Below are 24,159 nucleotides of genomic sequence, written 5' to 3'. Positions count from 1 at the left end.
TTGGAACACAGGCAAATGTGTTTCCCTAACTTCTATGGCCAACTTATATAGAATATAAGGAAAAAGAAAAGCAAATTCCCAAGCTAAGGAAAACTAGTAATAATCCAGTCTTGCCAGCAATTTACCTCAACAAGTAGTAATTATTTCAATACCATGCTCATCAAATTCAGGTCAACTTTCATACTGAAAATTTAGTCCTTTTTTTCTCTAATGATACCAAATGGAAGGACAGTCACAGTGGGGAAAAAATTTAATAAAAACTTCACGACAGTCCCTCAAAGAGAAACGTAAAGCTCCTATTTTGATCCCAGTTTATTCTGAACTTGGACATTATTCTTACACTCAATAGAACTCATGGGCTCCAAATTTGAGGCCAAGAACAGGTGAGAGCCCTGCTTGCCCCAAGGGACTCAGCCCCGGCAGCCGAAAAACCTCCAGAACTTAACTGTCACCCTGCTCACGGCTGCTCTCAACATGCTTGGGCTGAGTCTCACCCACAAGTAAACCTTTCCCTGGACCACAAAGCCTCGGACACACCCTATTCACAGTCCAAGAGTACCGCGCTACATTTGATGGAATTCAAAGTAGGAGGCAACCAACCTTAGAGGGAACTCTCACTCACTGTCAACTGGTTGCTCATCGATTTGCACCAGTAACGTCTCCATTGTGAGACTTATTGTTACTGTTTTTGGCATATTGAATAGCCACAGGGTAGCTTGCCAGGCTCTGCCGTGCTGGCGAGATACTCTCGGGAGCTTGCCGGGCTCTCCAAGAGAGGGGTGGAGGAATAGAACCCGGGTCGGCTTCGTGCAAGGCAAATGCCCTACCCACTGTGCTATTGCTCCAGCCCCTTAGACATATTATATTATTTTGGTTCTGCTTTGGGGCAGGGATTGGAGTTTGGAATAGAAACACCCAAAATATGGTGGTGGGAAGGTGTAATGGTGGTGAGATTGGTGTTTGAATATTAAATGTATTCAAATATTCTGAATTACTTTATAAATTATTTTTATAAAAATTAAAATTAGAGACCAGGAAATATTCAAGAAAGGGACTTTGGTCTGAAAGTATGTGAAAGAAGAGGATGCAATGAAGCATCCAAATACAAGTTGTCTTGATTTATGCCACATTGCAGACTGAATTGTGCCTCCCCAAAATTCAAATATTGAAACACTAACTACAAGTACCTAAGACAATATTTGGAGAAAGTGTCTCTAAAGGGCAATTAAGATAAGATGAAGTCACTAGAATATTTCAATCTAATATGACTTGTGACCTTGTGAGAAGAACACACACACACAGACACACACTGTGTGAAAAAACAGGGAGAAGATAGCCATTTGCACACAAATGACCAGAGCTGCAGAAGAAATCAACACCCTGACCTTGAACTTCTAGCCGCCGTAACTATGATAAATGCATTTCTGTTGTTTAATACCCATTCTTTTCCCAAGTCCTTGGTAGTGACTAGCAACTACCAATTTTGAATATTTTGGGTTAATAAACAGATAGACATATAATATAGAGCAGTTTCTCTTTTACTTATTTCTATTTTATTTTTGTTCTTCTTCTTGTTTGATTTGGATTGTATGCCAGCAGTGTTCAGGCATACTCCTGGCTCTGTACCCAGGGATCACCCCTGGAGGGCTCCCAGGCCCATAGGAATGCTGGGGAATGAGCCCCCACCGGCAGTGCACAAGGCGAGTGCCCTATCAACTGTACTTTATCTCTGCTCCTGGGTTCTCTTTTAATATATAAAATTTTAAGCCCTGGCTGGATGAAATGTCAATTTATGTCACTCATTTATGGCATGGTTGATGAATTTGCCTTTTGCTCCACATGAGGTTGACTGAACACAAATTAATGACACAAGGGTTTTCACCAGATACAAAATTATTGTGCTACAAAAGCAGCAGCTGATACAGTCATTTTAAAAATCTACTTTATCACATTTCTTTAACCAGTGGCCTTTGTTCATGATCTCTGGAATGCACATAAACAATGTCACCAATGTAAAGTAAGCGTACATCAAACATCTCCTTCTATAAAGGAATTTAGGTAGGAAAACTCATGAGGGCCTCTGTCCTAATTAAAACAGCTCGAATCCACCTTAGGCACAGAGATCTGAAAAAGATAGAGCCTACTTCTCTACTACCAGGGGTCAATTTTGATGCACACAGGAAAGAGAAATGCCTCCTTTCCACAATAAATTCAGCTTTGCTCTGCAGGATCTCTGAAGATAAACTTCAAGAGGCCCAAAATCCCACCAGGGACTGAGCCTGGGAAATACCAAGTACTTCCCTGCCTCAGTGCTAGCAATCAAAGAGTGAACGGAGGAACATTCTTTTATGCAGTAGAAAGAATTTTAGAGATACAAAGAGAGCAGTTAGGAATCAAATTATGTTATTTGATTAGCAAAATTGCTCAGAGTATTTGATTAGTAAAATTGCTCAAATTCTCTATAGATGTGGTGAATCTGTGCCTTGGAAGCATCTTTCTTTCTTTTTTCTTTTTTGTTTTTTGGGTTACACCCGACAATGCCCAGGGGTGACTCCTGGCTTTGCACTCAGGAATTACTCCTAGCATGCTCAGGGGACCATATGGGATGCTGGGAATCAAACCTGGGTTGGCCGCGTACAAGGCAAACACCCTACCCGTTGTGCTATTGCTCCAGCCCCCTGGAAGCTTATTTCTTATGAGATTGTTAGAAAGTAAAATTTTCTCTTTTTTTCTTTTTTTTTGTCTCAGTTCCACACTCAGCATTACTTAGTGCTCACTCCTAGTTTTGTACTCAGGGATCACTTATGGTGGACTCAAGGTATAGTATGTGTTGCCACTGTCGAAACCGGTTTTGTCATGCAGCAAGCACTCTTTATGCTCCAGCCCCAGAAATCAAAATTTTAAAAGATCATTTTAATTGATATTTGGTATAAGAATGAGGAAGCGATTGTTTATTAGAAGACTAATTACTAGTGCAGATACCAAATTCCTTCTGGTTTAAAAAAGTATTGAACATGAAGTTCCTAGTCAATTCATAAGCAACAAAAAGGAAAAACAAGAAATCAAGGGGCTTAGAAATGGGAATATACTTTTGCTCGGGCCCGAGCGGCTGGCAGGATTGGTAAGTGTCTCGGCCTCCGCACTGCTGCAAGCTCCGCAGCCACCAGCGGGATCAGAAGTGGCATGACAAGCAGTACAAAAAGGTGCACTTGGGCCAACCCTTTCGGGGGTGCCTCCCACGCCAAGGGCATCGTGCTGGAGAAAGTTAGTGTTGAGGCTAAACAGCCAAATTCTACTATTAAGAAGTGCGTTCGAGTTCAGCTGATCAAGAACGGCAAAAAAAAAAAAAATTACAGCCTTTGTACCCAATGACGGCTGCTTGAATTTCATTGAGGAAAACGATGAAGTTCTGGTTGCTGAATTTGGTCGCAAAGGGCAAGCTGTTGGTGACATTCCCAGCGTCCGTTTTAAGGTTGTCAAAGTGGCCAACGTGTCTCTTTTGGCCTTATACAAAGGCAAGAAGGAAAGACCAGGATCATATGTTTTGATGATGAAAGCACAGTACTAATAAATTTTCATATACTCAGAAAAAAAAAGAAATGAGAATATAAAATCCTCATTTTATATATAATACACATTTTTGATAAGCCTCTTTTAGGCGATTACCTTAAAGTGTCATTTCTATTATATGTTAGCTCATTGCTTAATTGCCTCATTTGAGGATTAGTATATAAAATAAGCAGAAAAGAAGGGTTGACCTCTGTGAAGCCATTTTTGAAGTGTAGCCCGGGGGCCCTTACAAAGAATTGCATTATCAGTATCCCGGAACTGGGTTAAGGACCTTTGGACTAGCTAAGAGCCAGCAATTGTTTGCAAAGTCTTCCAGATACAACTGATTACTATGGAATTTTAGCTGAAGGATAGAATAAGTTAAATTTTTGTTTTTTCCTTTCTAGAAAATTACGTACTAACGAGAAGAATTTGGTCTATTAACAGGAATCAACATTTGGGGTTGGGGGGAGAGGGAGTACTTTTCAAGCAACGAGGCCCAGGTGTTACTACCAGTGATCCATGCTGAATCAGGTGGACTGTTCAATGCCAGGGTCTATGGAACAGCTCTGCTCCAGCCGTTTGGTGCTAGGAACACCAGGGCCACACTCCAAGGCCACATCCCATAATGCCTGGGGAGCCATGCAGTGTCAGGATTGGAACCAAGGCCCCTCTACCCCAGGGAGTGTAGAAGGTTAGAGAGAAGCAGATACATTACTATCATAGAAGTACCACACTGGAATACACTGTCGGGAGCAAGACTCACCCCCTCAACAACTTCCAGTCAGTTAACACTAACTGAGCTCCTATGTTGCTACAAGGAAAGTCAGAGGTTGACCTAGTCCCCTTGAGAAGGACAGAAAGGATGGTGGTGTATGGATATGACATGGAAACAATCTAGTGTCTGAAGACAACAATGCAGGCATTTGGGTAAGGCTTCCTTAAAAGATCTCTGAAAAGAGAGGAAGACTAAGCAGTAGATTTCTGGGTAAAGGGAGTGAAGGTGACCAAGGGTAGGGAACAATTGTCAAAGAAAGAACTGCTCTAGAATGTTGGCTTGATGCAGATACCTAGAGGGACACTGTACAGGGCTTTTGTCTATGTTTAAAACCTTTACATCATTTGATAAACTTAAACCAGGGAGTGACATGACCAGCAGGATTGAAAAGCTGACAATATCAAGTGTTGGTGCTGGGAAACCATGGAAGATGGTAGTGTTTTCATAGTAAAAATATTTTTTAAAAAGGATAGATACACATCATTACTTACTGCGGCACTTAGCACAATAGCTAGAATATAGAATAAACTTAGATATCCAGCAACAGATGAGTGAATAATAAAGGTGTGGTACATATACATAATGGAATACTATACAGCTGCAAAGAATAATAAAATTATGTGACTTACTGCAAGTTGTATGAAACTGGAAGATAGTATATTAAGTGAAATAAGTGAGAAGAAGGACAAACACTGGATGATCTAACTTATCTGAGTATATAAAATAACAGGACAAGGGAATGCAAGGTATAAAATGAGTGGCTACCTAGATTAGCTTGGGCCCTAGATTATACAAGTGGTAAAGACAGGGAAGGAGAGAAATCAAAGGGGTAATGTACCAATTTTGGGCTAAGGGGTGGGAGGGAACCTAGGGAAACTGGTGGAGGAGAACTGACACTGGTTGTGGGTTAAAACATTTCATGCCAATTTTGTAAATCCAGGTGCCTAACTAAAAACAAAAAACTGAAATTAAAAAACAAATCTCAAGAGGAAAATAAAAGTGAGCCTTAAGGAATTTTTTCAAAGATCTGAAACAGCTCAGCACGCAGTTCTACATTGGCCACACCCTCTACACAACGCAAATAGGAGCAGTCTCTCTCAGCAGTCCTCAATGCTCAGGCTTTCCCCCGTCTCCAAGAATTTATACTTGAAAACATTTGAAAACCCGTCTTTTTAACGGATTAAAAAGGAGGTACGCAGGGACCACTCCTGCTCTGTGCTCAGAGGCTGTGCCTGGTTCTATGTTTAGGGGACCATATGCAGATTCCGGAGTCAAACCAGGGCTATGAGCACAGTTGCATGCTGGACAAGTGTCTTAAACTTATGTTTGTACTATCTCTCCAACCCCAATATACATCTTAGTTTATCAGATTGGCCTGTAGTGGCCCAACAGGTCTAGTAACAGTTCACATATTTCACATCCTTCCCTGTCATTCGTTACCATGAGAAAACACATCATCATCATCATCATCATCATCATCATCATCATCATCCATGAAAGCAAAAGGGGTCCTTAGTCATTTAGTCTTGCAAACCCAACTGTCAAAACTGCCTGGAAAAGCTGTGGAAATCTCTACTTCATTAATTCCATTAAACATTAACCTACTAGTTATATATTTACAACACCTAGAAACAATTATTATAGTTTTCTTTCCTTCAGTAACTAAATTGTTTATAGTTTTAGCACTGGAGAGACCAGAAGGCACTTTCTTGATTTTTTTCATATGAAACCTTAGACTATGTCATTTAATTATATATTTTTCCCTGTAATTTGGGCATCTACCAGTCATTTTGACATATATTGAACTGACATTGCATTTAAAGCTTATTTTAAAAGATAGTCTCTGAATAAGGTGCTTAGGTTCGAAGGTTTTTAAGAGATGAGGTGTGAATGAAAGAGGGTACAGTTACTATCAATAACTGTATGGTGGCTCGTCACACAAAGGAATCTGAATGAGCATATCACCATAGGCTTCTGCTACCTAAAAGCACTGATAAACCACCTAAAAAGCAATCATGTAGGAAACTCTCCCCCATCACTAGACTTCCTGTCGTCATCACTACTTTAACATCACAGACATCTCTAGTGGTTGCAGAGTTAGATCTATAGAACTGTTCCTTCTCCCCTGCAAAGATGATTGATAAGTGTTTAGTATCTTTCTGCCTCAAAAGCTCATTAAAAATTAAAAACTAAGTTTAATATTTTTCCTGATTCAGCCTTCACATAAGTGCGGAGGATGATTTCTTTCCATCGCACTGCATCACTTCACAATGAATAATGTGTGTATAAACTGACGTGTTATTTACATTTCTCTCGCTGCATGTATGATATGAAAAGGAAAATAGGAAAACACCTTGTGAAATGCATAATTCAGATGTCAGGTGTCACTGTGAGATTTTCAACCATTTCCCCAAGTTTTTACTCACTTTTTTGACAACTAGCACTTCTTAATAGTGTCATTCAATGTTTTCCTCTTATAACATGTCTTAAAACAGCCTTTTACAGTGCTATTTAAATATCTGAAAATATTTTCATGAGACAAGACAATTTGAGAGACCAAGTAGAGTTGTATAAATGTATAAATCCTGTGATTTATACATATGAGCATAGTATAGAACAAATATTCAGGCCAAACATCAACCCAGCACACCCAAATATATATTTAACACAGTGACAAAATATAAATAAGCAGGTGGTGTTTCTGAAATGAACAAATTACAAATTACTGAATTATAGAAAATAAATTATCTGCTATTCAGATAGCTTTCAGTCACTATGTGACAATATATTTATACTATTATAAATATATTTTAATATATATAAATATATATGTATATATAATAGTATAAATAAGTATAAATGTAAATAATATATTTATACTTATATTAAATATATAAATAGTATATTTATACTATTGAAGAAATAAGGTCATGTTTTATTTTTTTTTTTTTTTTTTTTTTTTTTTTTTTTTTTTTTTTTTTTTCACATATTTAGCATATTTATTTTTTTTTTTTTTTTTTTTTTTTTTTTTTTTTATTTTTAATTAGAGAATCACCGTGAGGGTACAGTTACAGATTTATACACTTTTGTGCTTATACTTCCCTCATACAAAGTTTGGGAACCCCTCCCTTCACCAGTGCCCATTCTCCACCACCTGTAAACCCAGTGTCCCTCCCACCCTCCCCAATCCCATCTCCCCCCCACCCCACCCTGCCACTGTGGCAAGGCATTCCCTTCTGTTTTCTCTCTCTAATTAGCTGTTGTGGTTTGCAATAAAGGTGTTGAGTGGCCGCTGTGCTCAGTCTCTAGCCCTCATTCAGCCCGCAACTCCCTTCCCCCACATGGCCTTCGACTACAATGTAGTTGGTGATCGATTCTCTGTGTTGACCTTTCCCCGGAACGTGAGGGCAGCCTCGAAGCCATGGAGTCAACCTCCTGGTACTTATTTCTACAGTTCTTGGGTGTTAGTCTCCCACTCTGTTATTCTAAATACCATAGATGAGTGCAATCTTTCTATGTCTGTCTCTCTCTTTTTGACTCATTTCACTCAGCATGAAACTTTTCATGCCCATCCACTTAACTACAAAATTCTTGACCTCCTTTTTTCTAACAGCTGCATAGTATTCCATTGTATAGATGTACCAAAGTTTCCTCAACCAGTCATCCGTTCTGGGGCATTCGGGTTTTTTCCAGATTCTGGCTATTGTAAACAGTGCTGCGATGAACATACATGTGCAGATGTTGTTTCGATTGTACTTTTTTGCCTCTCTGGGATATATTCCCAGCAGTGGTATTGCTGGGTCAAATGGGAATTCAATATCTAATTTTTTGAGAGTCGTCCAAATTGTTTTCCAGAAGGGCTGAACCAGTCGGCATTCCCACCAGCAGTGAAGAAGGGTCCCTTTCTCCCCACATCCTCTCCAACAGCGGTTGCTTTTGTTTTTTTGGATGTGTGCTAGTCTCTGTGGTGTGAGGTGGTATCTCAAAGTTGTTTTGATCTGCATCTCTCTGATGATTAGTGATGCAGAGCACTTTTTCATGTGCCTTTTGGCCATTCGTATTTCTTCCTTGGTAAAGTTTCTGTTCATTTCTTCGCCCCATTTTTTGATGGGGTTGGATGTTTTCTTCTTGTAGAGTTCAACCAGTGCTTTATATACCATTGATATCAACCCCTTATCTGATGGGTATTGTGTAAATATCCTTTCCCATTCTGTGGATAGTCTTTGTATTCTGGTCACTGTATCTCTTGCGGTGCAGAAGCTTTTTAGTTTAATGTAGTCCCATTTGTTGATCTCTGTTTTTACTAGATTGCTTAGTTCCGTGTCACCTTTGAAGATACCTTTATCTTCAATATCGTGGAGGGTTTCGCCAACCTTGTCTTCAATGTACCTTATGGTTTGTGGTCTAATGTTGAGGTCTTTAATCCATTTTGATCTGACTTTTGTGCATGGTGTCAGGTCAAGGTCTAAACCCATTTTTTTGCATGTGGTTGTCCAGTTGTGCCAGCATAAGGTCATGTTTTAAAGAGATTTAAGCTCTTTCATCCAGTAATTCCATTTCTCAGAATATACAATTTTAAAAAAATCAGTCTACAGTCATATAAATATTCAAATGTTTGTTGCAGCCTTAATTTGTAAAATTAGAAACACCTTAACTATTCGATGAGGGGGAAAGATTAAACAAAATTTTATGTGCCCAGATGATAATATACTTTGTTCTGTCACTTTACATTACTATTAGAATATAGAAGCTAGCTATCAAGATGCAATTGGTGGGACTGGAGAGATAGCACAGAAAACAGGATACTTGCTTTGTACAAGGCCGACCTGGGTTCATTCCCAGCATCCCACATGGACTCCTGAGCCCCATCAGGAGTGATTCCTGAGCTCAGAGTCAGAAGAAAGCCATGAGCACCCATGGATGGTACTGCATGACTATATTAAGTTAAAAGAAAAAATCTAGACAAAGAGGATAAAATATTTCAGAGCCATTGCATAGGAAGACAGCACAAGGGAAATACTTATCAGGAGAAAAAACTTCTTGCCTGGAAGTACTTTATGAACTGAAGTTTGTTGAATCTTATAAAGTTAAATAAACACATATCTCTGGCCAGCCAAATTCATTGCTAGAGAAATAAAAACAGGTCCAGAAAAAAAAAAAAGACTTCTCTAAGAATGTTCATGGTAGTTTTATTTGTAATAGCCCAAAACTGTTGAACTCTAACATAAATAAATTCTGGAGCTTTAATGCACAATATAGTGATTAAAGCATACAACACTATGTCATAAATTAAACTGTTTTCATTTTTTTCATCATAGAAAAGAAATAATAATTCTACAGTGTGTTAAGCAATATTAGGTAATGCTACTGTAGTAATCGTATGGTAATAAATAAATCTACTAACCAACAAGCTGCACATGTCAAACATACAATGCAATGGCAATTATCTTTCAATAAAATAAGGTGGGTGCATAAAATAAAACTGGAATAACACAAAAGACCTAACAAGAGAATGGATAAGCAAACTGCCAATATAGCAAGAATAGCTGGCTCTCACATGGAGAGAAAGAAGCCCATCAAGTGCTCACAAAGGACACATTGCCTGAGTTGATGTAGATGATGATACCAAATGGGCACAAGTGACCTGTATATAAAAACCCCAAAATAGGGTTTCTCTCCTGGCAAGTGAGGTGGGAGCTGGTGCAGAACTGACTGGAAAGGGCCTAGGGAAAGCTCTAGGGGAACAGAAAAATTCTGACTCTTGATAAGGGTGTGGCTTTCACATGTGATGTATTTGTTCAAACATATTCAACTACAGCCTAAGAACTTTTCATTTCACTGATGTAAATTCTGACTCAACCCAGAGGAAAAATAGAGGCACACATTTAGCATAGACTTGATGTACTATCTTAGCACTACAAATACATTCTCTTACTGGGGTCTCCAGGATATCTTTCCTCATTCCTTGTTCCCCTCCTTCATGGACTCTTCCTCCGAATTGACTTCCAGATCCCCTAAGCAGGCCTCCCGACTCCATAGCCCTCAGCACCTGCGTATCCCACACCCCCAGGCACGAGCAGTCCTCTAACTTGTTTGTTCCTCTCCTGATGGCAAGGTCAGCCTTAAATAACAGTTTAAGACACAGTGAAAATAATCTGAGAGACAGAACCTAGTTTGTTGTTTCTTTTTCATCAATGAATCCTTCGGCCTCCCAGCTCCCAATAGATAATTCATGAATTATTGAATAGGTTCATTGAATAGTTCTATGGTAGAATATAACCTACTTGTTAGAATCATAGATACTAAAATATGTTTCTTACATTTTCCTCCATTTAAAAAATTTCACTTTATGGGGTTGGAGTGATAGCACGGCGGGTAGGGCGTTTGCCTTGCATGTGGCCGACCCGGGTTCAATTCCCAGCATCCCATATGTTCCCCTGAGCACCGCCAGGGGTAATTCCTGAGTGCAGAGCCAGGAGTAACCCCTGAGCATTGCTGACTGTGATACAAAAAGCAAAAAAAAAAAAAAAAAAAAAATCACTTTTATGTCAATAAAAAAATATCTGGAGAAGAAATCATCAAAAACACAGGAGCTTTAGATGCGGGGCTCCCAGCAGTTCTTAGGCTCTGGGTCACTCCTTGTGTTACTCGATTGGGTTGTACAGGCCCAATGGGTCAATGATCAGGTCCACCGCAGGTCAGCTCCAGGCTGGTATGGCTGGGGGCCCCTGGGTCACACCTGTGCTGTGGGAGTAGTATGCAGTGATGGGGCTCAAATAGAGATCCCCACATGCATAGAATGTGTTCTAACCCTCTGAGTTATCTCCCAAATTCAAAGAGGTTTTATGACTTGCAGGGCTGGAGTGATAGCACAGCAGGTAGAGCATTTGCCTTGCATGTGGCTGACCCAGATTCAATTCCCAGCATCCCATATGGTCCCCCGAGCACCACCAGGAGTAATTCCTGAGTGCATGAGCCAGGAGTAACCTCTGTGCAATGCCAAGTGTGACACAAAAAGAAAAAAATATGACTTGGTTTTTTTTTTACTTTTTTTTGAGGTATAGATGAGATATTCACAAGTTATTTTGTTTAATTTGTTACAGATCCATTTATCTATTTTTTGAAATGAAAATGTCACAATTTGAGTTGAAGATATGCATAGAAAGTAAAAGAAAAGAAAGGAAAAAGAGAGGAAGGGAAAACAAGAAGGAATCTCTTTAGAAATTAAAACATCTTAGACCCTCTACTCGTAAAGACTATGAAGCAAGAGGTCTTCTAACCTATTTTGGCACCCAGAGTGGCTTCTTACAGACATGCATCTAGACTGTGAGCTATACTATGACTATGTGCCGCCCGGAGAGGGATTTTCCCTTTCCAACCTGTTTTTCTGCGTGGAAAATGGCGGTGGCGGCATCATCCACATGGCAGGAGCCACCCCCTAAGACTTGCACCCAGAGGTAGGAACTTTGCAATGCTGTGGCTCATAGGCGATCATGGGATGGGGGCGGTACCGGCACGCCCTCGGCCCAGATAAGATCCAGAGCTGCTGCTCGAGAAACAGACCCTCTACTCGTAAAGACTATGAACCAAGAGGTCTTCTAACCCATTTTGGCACCCAGAGCGGCTTCTTACAGACATGCATCTAGACTGTGAACTGAACTAAAATATCAGAAATCCAAAAACGAGCTCATAGAATCTTCATTCTCAGCAATAAAAAGAAATTACTAAATGATGCCTTTTCAGCAGGGCTGATTGTTGGGGGAAAATTCCAAACAATAATAGTGAGTTCTCTATTGAAATATTGAATGTATTCAAAGTTTAGAGAATAAAATGAAGATCATTAGCTACTTAGGTGGGGGCTGGGTGGCAGGGGGGTATATTGGGGTTCTTGGTGGTGGAACATGTGCACTGGTGAAGAGATGAGGGTTCAATCATTGTATGACTGAGACTTAGACCTGAAAGCTTTGTATTTTTTTTCTCACGGTGATTCAATATAATAAAATAAAAAAATAAAAATAAAAAAAATAAATCAAAACATCTTTTTTAGTTTCAATAAAACAGGAAGAAGTAATACTCTCAAAATGGACCGTTCTTTCTTTCCATAAATATACAAAACTCTTTATTTTGAAGCCAAAACTACCAGGGATGTGGAAAATATCTGTTTTGACAGAGTCCTAAAAAGTCTCTTCACTGGTTTCTCAGAATCCTCGGAGAGCCCAATGGAAGAAGTCCCGTTGAGTAAGATATGCTGTCTAGTAAGGCTGAAACTCTGCCATTCAAAACAAACAACAAACAAACAAAAGAAAATAAAGCAACGGAGGGAAGATCTTTTCAACTGAAATGTGCTAACTGGAAGCAGTTATGTTTGATCGCCTGGCAAACTACCACTGATAATTTACAAATGTAAAATTTATAAATAAACCTTGCCAAGAAACAAACAAAAAAAAAGTAAAGAAACTAAAGAAACCATAAAGCTCTTGAGGCTGGCCACAAATATCTTCACTTGTTCATCTCCTTTGCCACTAACATTAAGCAATTCTTGTACTGTAACCATTTTGTTCCTTTGTTGTGTGTGTGTGTGTGTGTGTGTGTGAGGGGGAGACGGGGAGGGGACATTCAGCATTCAGCGGTGTTGAAGGTTTACTTTGGGCTCTGTGCTCAGGGACCACTTCTGGCAGGGCTCAAGGGATCATTTGGGGTGCTGGGTCTCCAGCCCAGGTCAGCAGCATGCAAGCCAAATGCCCTACCCTCTGTTCTATCTCTGGCCCAGAATCTTCTTTTTTTTCTTTTGAGGTGAAAGAGGGCTGCCAAACAACTCTCAGAGTAACAGGGTATTAATTCTGGATCATTTCGTGAAGTGCCAGGGATCCAACTTGGATTACCCCTGATCTCTCTATCTCTTGCCCTATCTCTAGCTGCAATTTGAATTCTAAAGCTCCTTACTTCACCAAGAGACAAAGGCCTGGCACCAACAGATGAGCACTGGAGATTGGCAGAAGTCTCTGGAAAACACAGGGTCTCTGAGAACAGTTCTCAAATTCTTTATCCATCTCCCCATCACAGACTGGAGTCACATAATGCTTCTTGCACTGGAGACTGGTGCTCCCAAAGGCACAGGCAAATGACACTGTGTGATGCTGGAGACCAGGTCTACAAACCAGGGGCACCAGGCCTCTAGTGCTGGACTCTGACCTGCTGTATGAACAATGGACCTCAAGGCTGTCACACAGAGATGCCCTGAGATGACAAAAAAAGAGAAACTAACCTTCCACAGCTACTCAGACTCCCCCAAAGTCGCCAGGCCCTGCTTTTCAGCTGCCTGGCCTCCCATCCTCAAGCATGACATGCCTCAGCATATCCACTCAGCCTGAAAACTTGACCCAAAAAAGTTGCAAAGGTACCAAATGAATGTTGTTCTAAAACAAAAGTTTTTTAGTGATTTCTTACACATGAAAAGGCTAGCCAGAAAAGAAGTTGTGTATGAAAATATAAAATGATAGAACAAATATATAAAAGCAAAAGAAAGGTATCTTATAATATAGAAGTTTTATTGAAAGCGGGGCAAAAATGACAGGGTCAGGCAGAGGACACAGATGGCTGGAGCACATTCCGTGTAAGTGCAGTGCCCAGGTTTGATTTCCCACAATGCACAGCTCATGGAGCCTCATGGCTGTATCACTGGGGGTCCCCAGGGCCTAGTATTAAACTTTTAGGCCCACTCCACTGGGCCACTAGGCTGAGTGTTACTAAGAATGTACCCAGAGGACTGGAAGATTAAAAAAATAATTTAATGTCTGGGATCAAAAATTCATTGTGGGGGCTGGAGCAATAGCACAGCAGGTAGGGCGTTTTGCCTTGCACGGGGCAGACCCGGGTTTGATTCCCAGCATCCCATATGGTACCCCAAGCACTGCCAGAAGTAATTCCTGAGTGTGTGAGCCAGGAGTAACAAAAAAGAAAAAAAAATTCAGTGTGCTTAATTCTAAATTATAATAAAAAAATTATTCATTTTTGATATCCAAAGCAAAAAGAAAGGATCATATTTGAAATTTTTAAGTAAATATAAGGCAACAAAAAAAACCAGAAAGAGAATCAATTTGAATAAATACACGTGCACAATACTAGTAATTTCTACCACTAAGTTTTCAGGATCTCTGCCTGATTTAATTTAACAAACAACCAAGTCTGACTTCTAATGAGAAGCTCCAATGTTCAAGCAGTTTTATTCTAAAATTTCTTCAAGAGTCTTTAGAATATGAAATTTCCCTACTTAAATAATTTCTTTACCTTGTCAATGTTCTTAGCAAACAATTTCTATTTAGATGATACAATAATAAATTTCAATCTAGTTTTGCTTAATTTTTCAGAAATTTTAGAGGAAAAGAAACAACAAGAGATATCCAAACTAATGAGGTTTTATAAAATCTATCAGACAAGCAGCTCTTGTCTAAGGTTTGCATAAAACAAAGGTCCTTCTGTGATTATGTTCCCACAACAAAGTGCTACTTCCTAATTAAACCTACACAGAAAATTAAGCACTGCTTCAAAAGGCAGCTTTATTTTCAATGCCATAGGAAACGTTTCCTTTTTTACTAAATTTATCTTCTAAAGGAACTTTACACATTTCTACTGAAAAATCTGACCACTCCTAGGTTTGAGGTTTTAGGGTTTTTTTTTAAGACTACAAAACATTGATTCATTTTCCTGCTTCATAGACAAAAAGCAAGTTAGGTAGAATCTGTTTCTAACTGGACACTGCAAAAACATGAAAAAAGTGTTAATCGGCTCCAAAATCACAGGGGAGAGGATCCCTTTGAATGGCAACTTATAAAGAGAACAAAGGGAAGGAATTTAGGAAGAATCTGCACACTTCAAAACCAAGGCAAGTTGTAAGAGCTCCTTCCAGTCACCCCATAAAAACATAATGGGAAGGAAAACAATGATGGAATTCCAGGAACAAATGAAGTGAGACCAGGCAGCAGAGGACAGAAGGAACCAAAAACCTCAATTTCCAGCCCACACTGCAGCACGGAGGCACATGATTCCCAGCAAAGAGACCTGTCCTCGGCTGCAATTTCATTACCTCCAAAGAGAAGAACATCTGTATTCTAGGATTGTTGGGCAGAGCTGGAGATAATAGGAACAAGAGAAGAAATTATGTATAACCTATACCTGTGGATTCCGACAGCTATAGAAGTAGGGCCACTCAGACCAACTAACACCCAGAAACTTGCAATGTGACCCTTAAACATCACTTGTACACACAGCATTTCTCTACTAGCTTATGCACAAGATTTTTTTTTTTTTGTCAAAAATACAAGTTACTACATCTCAGAGCAAAAAAGTGCTGGGCATGGCAACTATTATGCAAATGATGGGACTGCCATATGGAAGAGCTTTAAAGTGATGAATAATGAATTTTATGTAGATTGGGAACTGCTCCAGTTATAAAGCTATGTATAGGGCACAAACACCAGGGCACAAGCACTCATGTCCTAAGCCTCAGTTTACTTACTTACAGGGACATACTCTATTTGTCTATGCGTTATGGTGTCCAGTGACATACACAGAGCCAGGCCCTGCAGGCTCAGGGAGGTCCTGATGAACAACTTTCCTAAACTCAGTGTCAGTGATGCCCTTTGACAAAAGGAGACAATAATAGCACCAAACTCATCCAGTGATCATGAGAATTCAGTGGCACAACCCAAATCAAGCACTTCACTAAGGTCTAGCCCACAGCACCTATGTCATAAATGAGAGCACTGTTACAACAGTATTAAATAGGTAAAAACGAACAGATAGCAGTGGTTGTTGCAGGGGGACGTTTTCCTGTTAAATAAGGCTTATATGTCCCTTCTAATTTTTTGTTTTACCGTGAGCCTACATTACTTTAGTAATGAAAATAGTTTTGACTTGTGAACCAATTTTCTCAACATCTGTATAACTGCATTAGCTAAGTCTCATTAGGTTACATCAAGGTCTTGTTTAACATTTCCATTGCTGATATCTGAAGAACTATAGGACTTTCTGAGTATATATATTTATTTTTAATTGATTCACAGTGAGATACAGTTATAAAATTGTTTATGATGGATTTCAGTCATTTAATGTTCCAACACTCGTCCCTTCACTAGTGTACATTTTCCATCACCAATGTTCCCAGTTTCCCTCCCATAACCACCCCCTCCACTGCTTCTATGGCAGGCACTTTCCTTCTCTTTCTCTCTCTTTCTCTCACTCCCTCTCTCTTTTTCTCTCTTTCTTTTTGGGCATTATGGTTTGCAATATAGATACTGAAAGGTTATCAGGTATATATTCCTATACCAACTTTCAATACTCAATTCCTGTCCAAAGTGATCATTTCCAACTATTATTGTCATACTGTTCCTTATTCTCTATGTTACTTTTAAATCAACTGCAGATTAACAATATGAAAAATATACAGATATGTAACAAATATATACAAATATAACATTTATTTAATGTAAGGAATTAGGTGCTCGGCAGGAAACAATTCTTCCTAATGCTATGGCGTTCTATTTCATATGCTGTATCAAAGCATAGCACCTTATTACACTTACAGAACCCCCATTATACCACACAACTGAAAGTAATAACACATAAACAGAATAGTTCTTTCTTCCATCGTGATGCTGCCTCATGGAAGTCTCTCCATTAAAAGACAAACAAGGACAGCAAGTCTATTGACATAGTCAAAGGCAGTCCAGGATTTTACCATAAGATTCTCAGTTTTGTATTTTCATCCATCTTAAAACTTAATATAAAAAGATTCAGCATCTGACTGGCCACTATATAACAAAATTTTGCCCCAGGGTGTTAAAACGACATCTGTTGTTTAAGCCACGTGCAAGTGATCATCTACTGAGAAGAGTATGCTGGTTTGCAAAATGACTGTAAATTTACCTTTCTATGGTGAACTCCAGGTATTGTATGCTTCTGGCAGGGACTCTGGAAAAGTCACGTCTTTCTCCTTTGCCAATTTTTCCCTATTAAGTTGTAAGAGTGGAAGCACTAGCAAGAGGCTAGAAGAGGGGGAAGCTGAGGCTGGAGAGCGGGAGAGTTGCTGCTGCCTACCTGCTATTCCCACCTATGCCAGCTCACCTGCTGGCTCCAGTGCTGGGCTTCCAGAATCCTCTCAAGGAGCCCCCTCTCCTCCATTCGCTCAGGCCTCTAGGTGTTAAATTCTTCTGTTGTGATTTTGGCTCCCCATCACCATGATTACCACCTGGGTTATCCCTTTCCATTCTCAGCTCATTTTAATCAGTTCCTCAAACTAGATATGCACCTTCATACAACTGGTGTGGTTTCTATTGCTCTGGCTGGCACTGGCTCATAAAATACTCCATGTACTCACAGTCATTAACTATTTAACTATTTGCAAGTGTAGGAAACATACATGACATTGTGTATTGCGTATCTTGCTGTTGCTATAAACATAAAGGATAAGTATCTGTGTTCCAACTTGCAGTTCTTGGGGAATATACCTGGGTCATAAGGTTATTTTATATATATGTATAGATATCACACATATGTATATATATTCATATACATATGCACATATACTGGGTTTTGGGCCACACCCAATGATGATGTTCAGGGATTTATTCCTGGCTCTGTGCTCAGGAATTACTCCTGGTGGTGTTCAGGGGATCTAATGGGATACCAGAGATCAAATCTGGGTCAGCCACATGCAAGGAGAATGTCCTACCCGCTGGACTATCTCTCCAGTCTTACCTTTATATTTTTGAGAAACCATGCACTCTTTTCCAAAGTATTGTACAATTTTCCAGTTCCACCAACAAAAGAACCAAGATTATAGTTTCTGTCCAGACTCACCAACACTCGTTATTTTATGGTTTCTACTTGGGGCCCAGAGCAATAGCACAGCAGGTAGGACATTTGCCTTGTACATGGCTGACCAGGTTCAATCCCAGGCATCCCATATGGTCCCCCAAGCACTGTCAGGAGTAATTCCTGAGTGCAAAGTCAGGAGTAACCCCTGTGCATCATTGGGTGTGACCCAAAAAGCAAATAAATAAATGAGTAAATAGTTACTGCTCTAATGAGTGGTAAAGTGTTGATTCACATAGCAGTGCTGTTATCACCTCTAAATTGATTGATTGACATTGAGCATCCATTCAACTACCCAATATATTAACTTTAAGTCAATGTTTTCAAACTGGACATCCTTGTGTTCCATAAGGAATATATTTCACTCTAATTACCAGGGTATAGAAAAATGTTGATAAACATAAATTTTAAGACCCCATCATATGTGAGTGTTCTTCTCTCAAAAGGTTTTCTTTTAAATTTTCAATTGTCACAAAAGATATTTCCTTTTTGGGGGCTGGAGCGATAGCACAGCGGGTAGGACATTTGCCTTGCATGCAGCCAACCCAGGTTCAATTCCCGGCACCCCATATGGTCCCCTGAGCACCGCCAGGGGTAATTCTTGAGTACAGAGCCAGAAGTGACCCCTGTGCATCACCAGGTGTGACCCAAAAAAAGAAAACAAAACAAAACAGGATATTTCCTTCCTTTCAGTGGTGTAGACCTAAAAGTTTACTTGATACAGATCAGCAGTTAAAGAACGCCCATATATGTTAGTTTAACATGTGTCTGGTTGGTTTGGGGCTGCTTATGACTGTTCAGGGCTACTCCTCTGTCTGTGCTCCAGCATCACTCCTGAGGATTCTCAGGGGAATGTAGGTGGTCCTGGGAATCCAATGAGGGTCAGTTTCATTAAGACATCTGGTCCCACTCTTACATTTGTCAAAAAAAAGTGACTTTTCAGCTTTCTCTTTTCTTTTCTTTTTGGCTTTTCAGCTACACCTGGTGGTGCTCAGGTGTTATTTCTGGCACTGTGCTCAGGAATTGTTCCTGGCAGTGCAAAGGACCATATGGGATGCCAAAGATGGAACCCGGGCTGAATCTCAGGTGCTCACTGCAACATAATTTCTGCATATTAAAAGATTCTTATAATAAAAGGGCAAAAAATAAATTTAAGGAAGGTTTGCTTAGCTATAAACATAATCGACTTTTTTGAAACCAAAAGCACGGTAAAAATTTTAGACAACATGAAAGATAGAAATTTTATACAATAGTAAATAAAAAGACTACTTACTATTTTAAATAAAATTAATTTGGAAGCTTTTCTAGAAGCACTAAGTTATAATAACCCAGTGCTCTATACCATGTGTACACACCTGTTTTTGAAATATGCCTTTGAAGTAAGACCTAATACTGATACCTCAAACCCCCTCCAGGAATTCCTCAAGTGACTCAGCTCTGTTTAAAGCAAAAGGTTTCCTGCAGGATGAAGTCAGGCATGACACATTCTAAGGTAAAGGATAGTACAATGAGTTTAGAATCATGAATTATTAAAAATGTCCAAATGTTAGTTTGACCAAATTCACATATTACATTCCTAGTCATGAAAAATTGTTAAACTTTTTTTCCTTAGAAAAATGAAAATAAATTGAAAAAGGGATAAGAAGATTCAAATCTCCTGGAGAAGATTTTTTAGCACATAAAAGCAAAAGCTACAGTGAAAAAAAGGGTATTTTTTTCTTTACTTGTGGTGGATTTAAGAATATTAAGACTTGGCATGCATGCTAATGGAAAATGCCTGGCTAAAAATTATCAGACATCATATTTTACTTACATAATTCAGTGTAAATTACAGAATTAATTAAGTTAAATGTGGGGAAAATGTCTTCTGAGTTTTATATTTTTCTATATTGTCAACTGTGAGTAGGAATCAGACATTCTTTGTATTCATAAATATACAAAGTATTGTCTTATCTTTTACATAAAATCCTATATAATTTTTAAATTGTTATTTAAGAAATTATGAATCTGTCGCAAAATCTCCAAAACTCTTATTTCTATCATACAAAGCACATTTCAACTACAAGAATGTTTCAAGTGATTTTTTTACATGCTATTGACAAGTTCTAACACAAGGGAAGTCTAACAAGAGCATCCTGCTACAAATCATAAATTGTGATGGTCACTACCATACTGTCTCATTCCTTCCATTTGAATTTCTTGGCTTCCTTTCCCTTTATCAGACTACTGGGGCAACAATATCCATATCCTTTTTATTTTATTTCTCCTATGTATCTTAATGCAAAACAAGAGGTTTGGGGAAGAGCTGGAGTCAAATTATACCATATGTTTCCCACCTCAGCTGAAGGTTTGCTGATGAAACACTGGAAGCTCAGGCTTACTCAAGGCCCTCACCCACAGCATGTAAGTTGAGATATGATCTAGAGGGTGACACCATCCCCTTCTGCTTCCTAGTCATATCTTCTACACAGAACTGATGCAAACAGTTTGCCTAGTAAGGACAGCAAGGCATTGAGCTTGAGAGGAAGAATGCATGTGTTTTCTCTCCACCATCAACTGCCTCCCACCGATGTGTCTATGGACATCTAGCACACAGCCTGGCATAAAATCATTATGCTTGAATATGCTCTGTGGAACAGCATTTATGTTTATGAAGCCACCTGAATGCAAGTTCATTCACCTCTAAAAGAAAATTTGGAGTCACAAATGTGACAGGAAATGGCACCACAGACTACTTCTGCATATCACATAAATTCATCACATGCTGGGAAAACAAGAGAGGGACAGAAATCATGTTAAGAAACAAAGCCAATTTTCTCCCAAGATCATTCGAAGTAGCCAACTTAGCTACCCCCAGACATTCTTCAACATCTCTGGCCTTACTCACCTGTCTCAAATCCAGAGTGATCGTGACCCAGTGATATTCTCTCCCATTCTGAATACTGGGACTTTGCCACCAGTTATTGGTGCCATCAATTGCATTTGATATTGGGTGGCGTTCTGTAAAAAAGGAAGTAGAAAGATGCATTTTGCTTAGTTCTTGCTTCAATTTTTTTTTTCACTTAAAACTGCAAGGCTAGTGGAAATGAGCAGCAATGAAGATGCATGGTGTCCACATCGTCCTAGAGAAGGCTGCAGGCATCACTTCCCAAGAGGAGGAGGTACATCACTTGCCTTTGGGGTTTGGGCTGCTGCTATCACAGATCCGGCACTGAGCATTCCGCACTGGGCGGCCTGGAACGTGCTCCACAAGTTTGCAGAACATCTCCGGCCCCTTCTCACCACAGGTTGCATTGGTGCTGATGTGAGCATTGCTGGCAAGATTGAAAATCGCAGGAAACAGACCTGAAAGGCAAAACACATCACGTCAATCACAACCACTTGAAATCAAAAGGAAGTTTCACTTTAACTCACTTTTCAGGTGAATCATCATACACCTGCATTCATCATGTGCTGAGTGAAGTAACCTTTACACAAGAGACATAGACAGTGATTCCTTCTATATGAAATTCTAGGAGACGCAAAACTTATCTATGGAAAAACAAAACCATCAGTAGCAGTTGCAGAGAGTGAGGCTATGATGAACAATGCAGAACAATGTCATGTTCTGTATCTTGATAAAAAGATGCCTTGCCTGGACATATACAGTTGTGAAAAAATACATTATATGAATGTTAACTCTGAAATAGTAGGTGGCATGTTTCCACAACACAAAGTTTACTCCCCAATTTTTTAAAAACCAAAAGTAAATGCCCCAAAGTTTAGGAGCAAAGTGCACTTGAGTCTTCATCGCACGTTTTTTTTGTGTGTGTGTGTGTGCTTTTTGGGTCACACCCGGTGTTGCACAGGGGTTACTTCTGGCTCATGCACTCAGGAATCACCCCTGGCGGTGCTCAGGGACCACATGGGATGCTGGGAATCAAACCCGGGTCAGCCGAGTGCAAGGTAAACGACCACTGTGCTCCAGCCCCTTCAGCGCACTTTAAAATGCATTAAAAAATAAGCTGGGGGGCTGAAGCAATAGCACAGTGGGTAGGGTGTTTGCCTTGCACGTGGCTGACCTGGGTTCAATTCTCAGCATCCCATATGGTCCCCTGAGCACCACCAGGAATAATTCCTGAGTGCAGAGCCAGGAGTAACCCCTGTGCATTGCTGGGTGTAACCCCAAAAAAACACCAGATTTTCTGGAATTCTTATTTCCCACTGAAATCTGAAATAACACCTCACATACAATCTTAGTGACATAGAAAATAAATTGGGGTCTTTAGTTTTTTTATATACATTTTCAATAACCATTTCTATTATAAATGTTTTAATACTTTTAAGAATTTACTCAGGCTTTCATATAAAACACAAAACCATTATTTTGCAGTTCTAACTTAGTACAATGACTCTATTCAAATTAGTAATTGGTCATTAGACTCCAATTAAAAAGTTAGTGAATACTTTTATTCCAGAACATTATTCTTAATTTGTAAACATAACAAATTTGCCTCTTACTCTACATTTATTTTCATTTAAATTCATTTATGATATTAGTTTTATCATAACATAAATAGAATTAAAATGTTTCTTGAGGGGCCACACCTGACCTGCAGAAGGCTCCTGGTCTAGGCCGTGGTAATCACTCTCTGGTACTCAGGGACCACAAAGTACAGATTCCAACTATGGGTTCCAGTCTGCATGCATTCCAGCCCTCTGAGCCATCTTTCCAGCCCCTAACCAAATATTCTTTGAGTACTCAATACCAATATTCATGGTACCCAAGGCCTTTCACATACAAGGCAGATGATCTACCACTGGAACAGATTTAAAGCTTTGTTTATTAATTTGAGGGAATGGTGGGGGAGAGGTTTCCTCCCAAGCAGAACCCAGGAAGGCCAGTGCCAAGGTCATTGTTAGCTATCTAGGCCATAGATTCACTATGAAGGTCTGAAAATGTGATACTGCAAGAGCCCTGAAGTGTCAGTGATTACCCAGGGACCCTGGCATATCTAAAGGTATGTGGGATATCAGATATAGAACCAGGCCAGTTGCACACAAGGCAAGTGCCCTAAGTCCTGTACTATCTCTGCAGTTGAAAAAAAAAGTCTAGCGGACAACCCAGTGGGCAGGGGCTGGGGTATCTGGCTACAACATAGGCCTTCATCATGCTTGTCTGATGCTCTACCAGTTGAACCCTTTCCAGCTCTTGAAAAGGTTTTTTTAATTATTAAAAAGGCTTTTAAGGCAACAAACAAATCATGATGTTTCATTATGCATCCCTCAAGTTATTTTTATCAATCAATAGTTAGACACATATTTTCTGTCACAATTCAGTTCCTAAAGAGACATATAATCTTGGAGAGGTATTTCCATGGAGGTGGAGTTAGTATTATTTTCTGTGGTTCTGAGTTAAGTATTAATTTTCTCCATTCTTTATGACCATTGTATTCTAATATGGTTCAAATGTATCTTAGGAGCTAATAATTAAAATATAATATAGTTTTAAACTGTTGTATTTTATCCCAATAGCAAAGCTGCTATTTTCTGGCTCTGTCTCAGTTTACCCACATTTAGATTCACTCAACACATTTTTCTTTTTTCATAGTCCAGTCAAGCAAGGAAAAAAAGCCATCAATTACAGGGATTGATTTAACAGTGTCTAATCTCTGTCAACAAATACTTTCCCAGTTAACTTCACAAATGCTCCGGTTTTTCTCTTCATTCTCCCTTCCCAATGCTCAACATCAATAAGCCTCCCCATTTCCTGTCCCACTTTACCCCATTCTGGACCCCGGGGTATTGCAGGAATCCTAAGGGGTGGGGCTGGGGAAATCAAAGCACCAGGCTCTAGGTACCTATTACACTCACAGAGCTCTACCCCAATTCACATAGGAAAAAGATGCTCAAACCTTACAATCACAAACTTCACATAGTTTTGGTAACAAGCATCTCAACGGTAGTAATTGGCATCAGGT

General features: G+C 39.5%; 1 protein-coding gene and 1 pseudogene across 1 annotated transcript in view; one reads left to right on the top strand and one right to left on the bottom strand.

Moving 5' to 3' along the window:
• Positions 1 to 24,159, bottom strand: part of LAMA1 (laminin subunit alpha 1) — a 153,654-nt gene that overhangs the window by 102,639 nt on the left and 26,856 nt on the right. The window contains exons 2-3 of the mRNA XM_055124819.1: positions 21,374 to 21,544; positions 21,087 to 21,199 (exon numbers count right to left, since the gene is read on the bottom strand). Coding sequence (XP_054980794.1) covers positions 21,087 to 21,199; positions 21,374 to 21,544 — 284 coding nt within the window. The remainder of the gene's footprint in view (positions 1 to 21,086; positions 21,200 to 21,373; positions 21,545 to 24,159) is intronic.
• LOC105943126 (40S ribosomal protein S23-like) lies at positions 355 to 3,568 on the top strand (annotated as a pseudogene).

This window comes from Sorex araneus, chromosome 2 (genome assembly GCF_027595985.1).
Source record: "Sorex araneus isolate mSorAra2 chromosome 2, mSorAra2.pri, whole genome shotgun sequence".
NCBI lineage: Eukaryota > Metazoa > Chordata > Mammalia > Eulipotyphla > Soricidae > Sorex > Sorex araneus.
The sequence above is the reverse complement of the archived record's forward strand: the minus strand, read 5'-3'. Positions and strand labels throughout refer to the sequence as shown.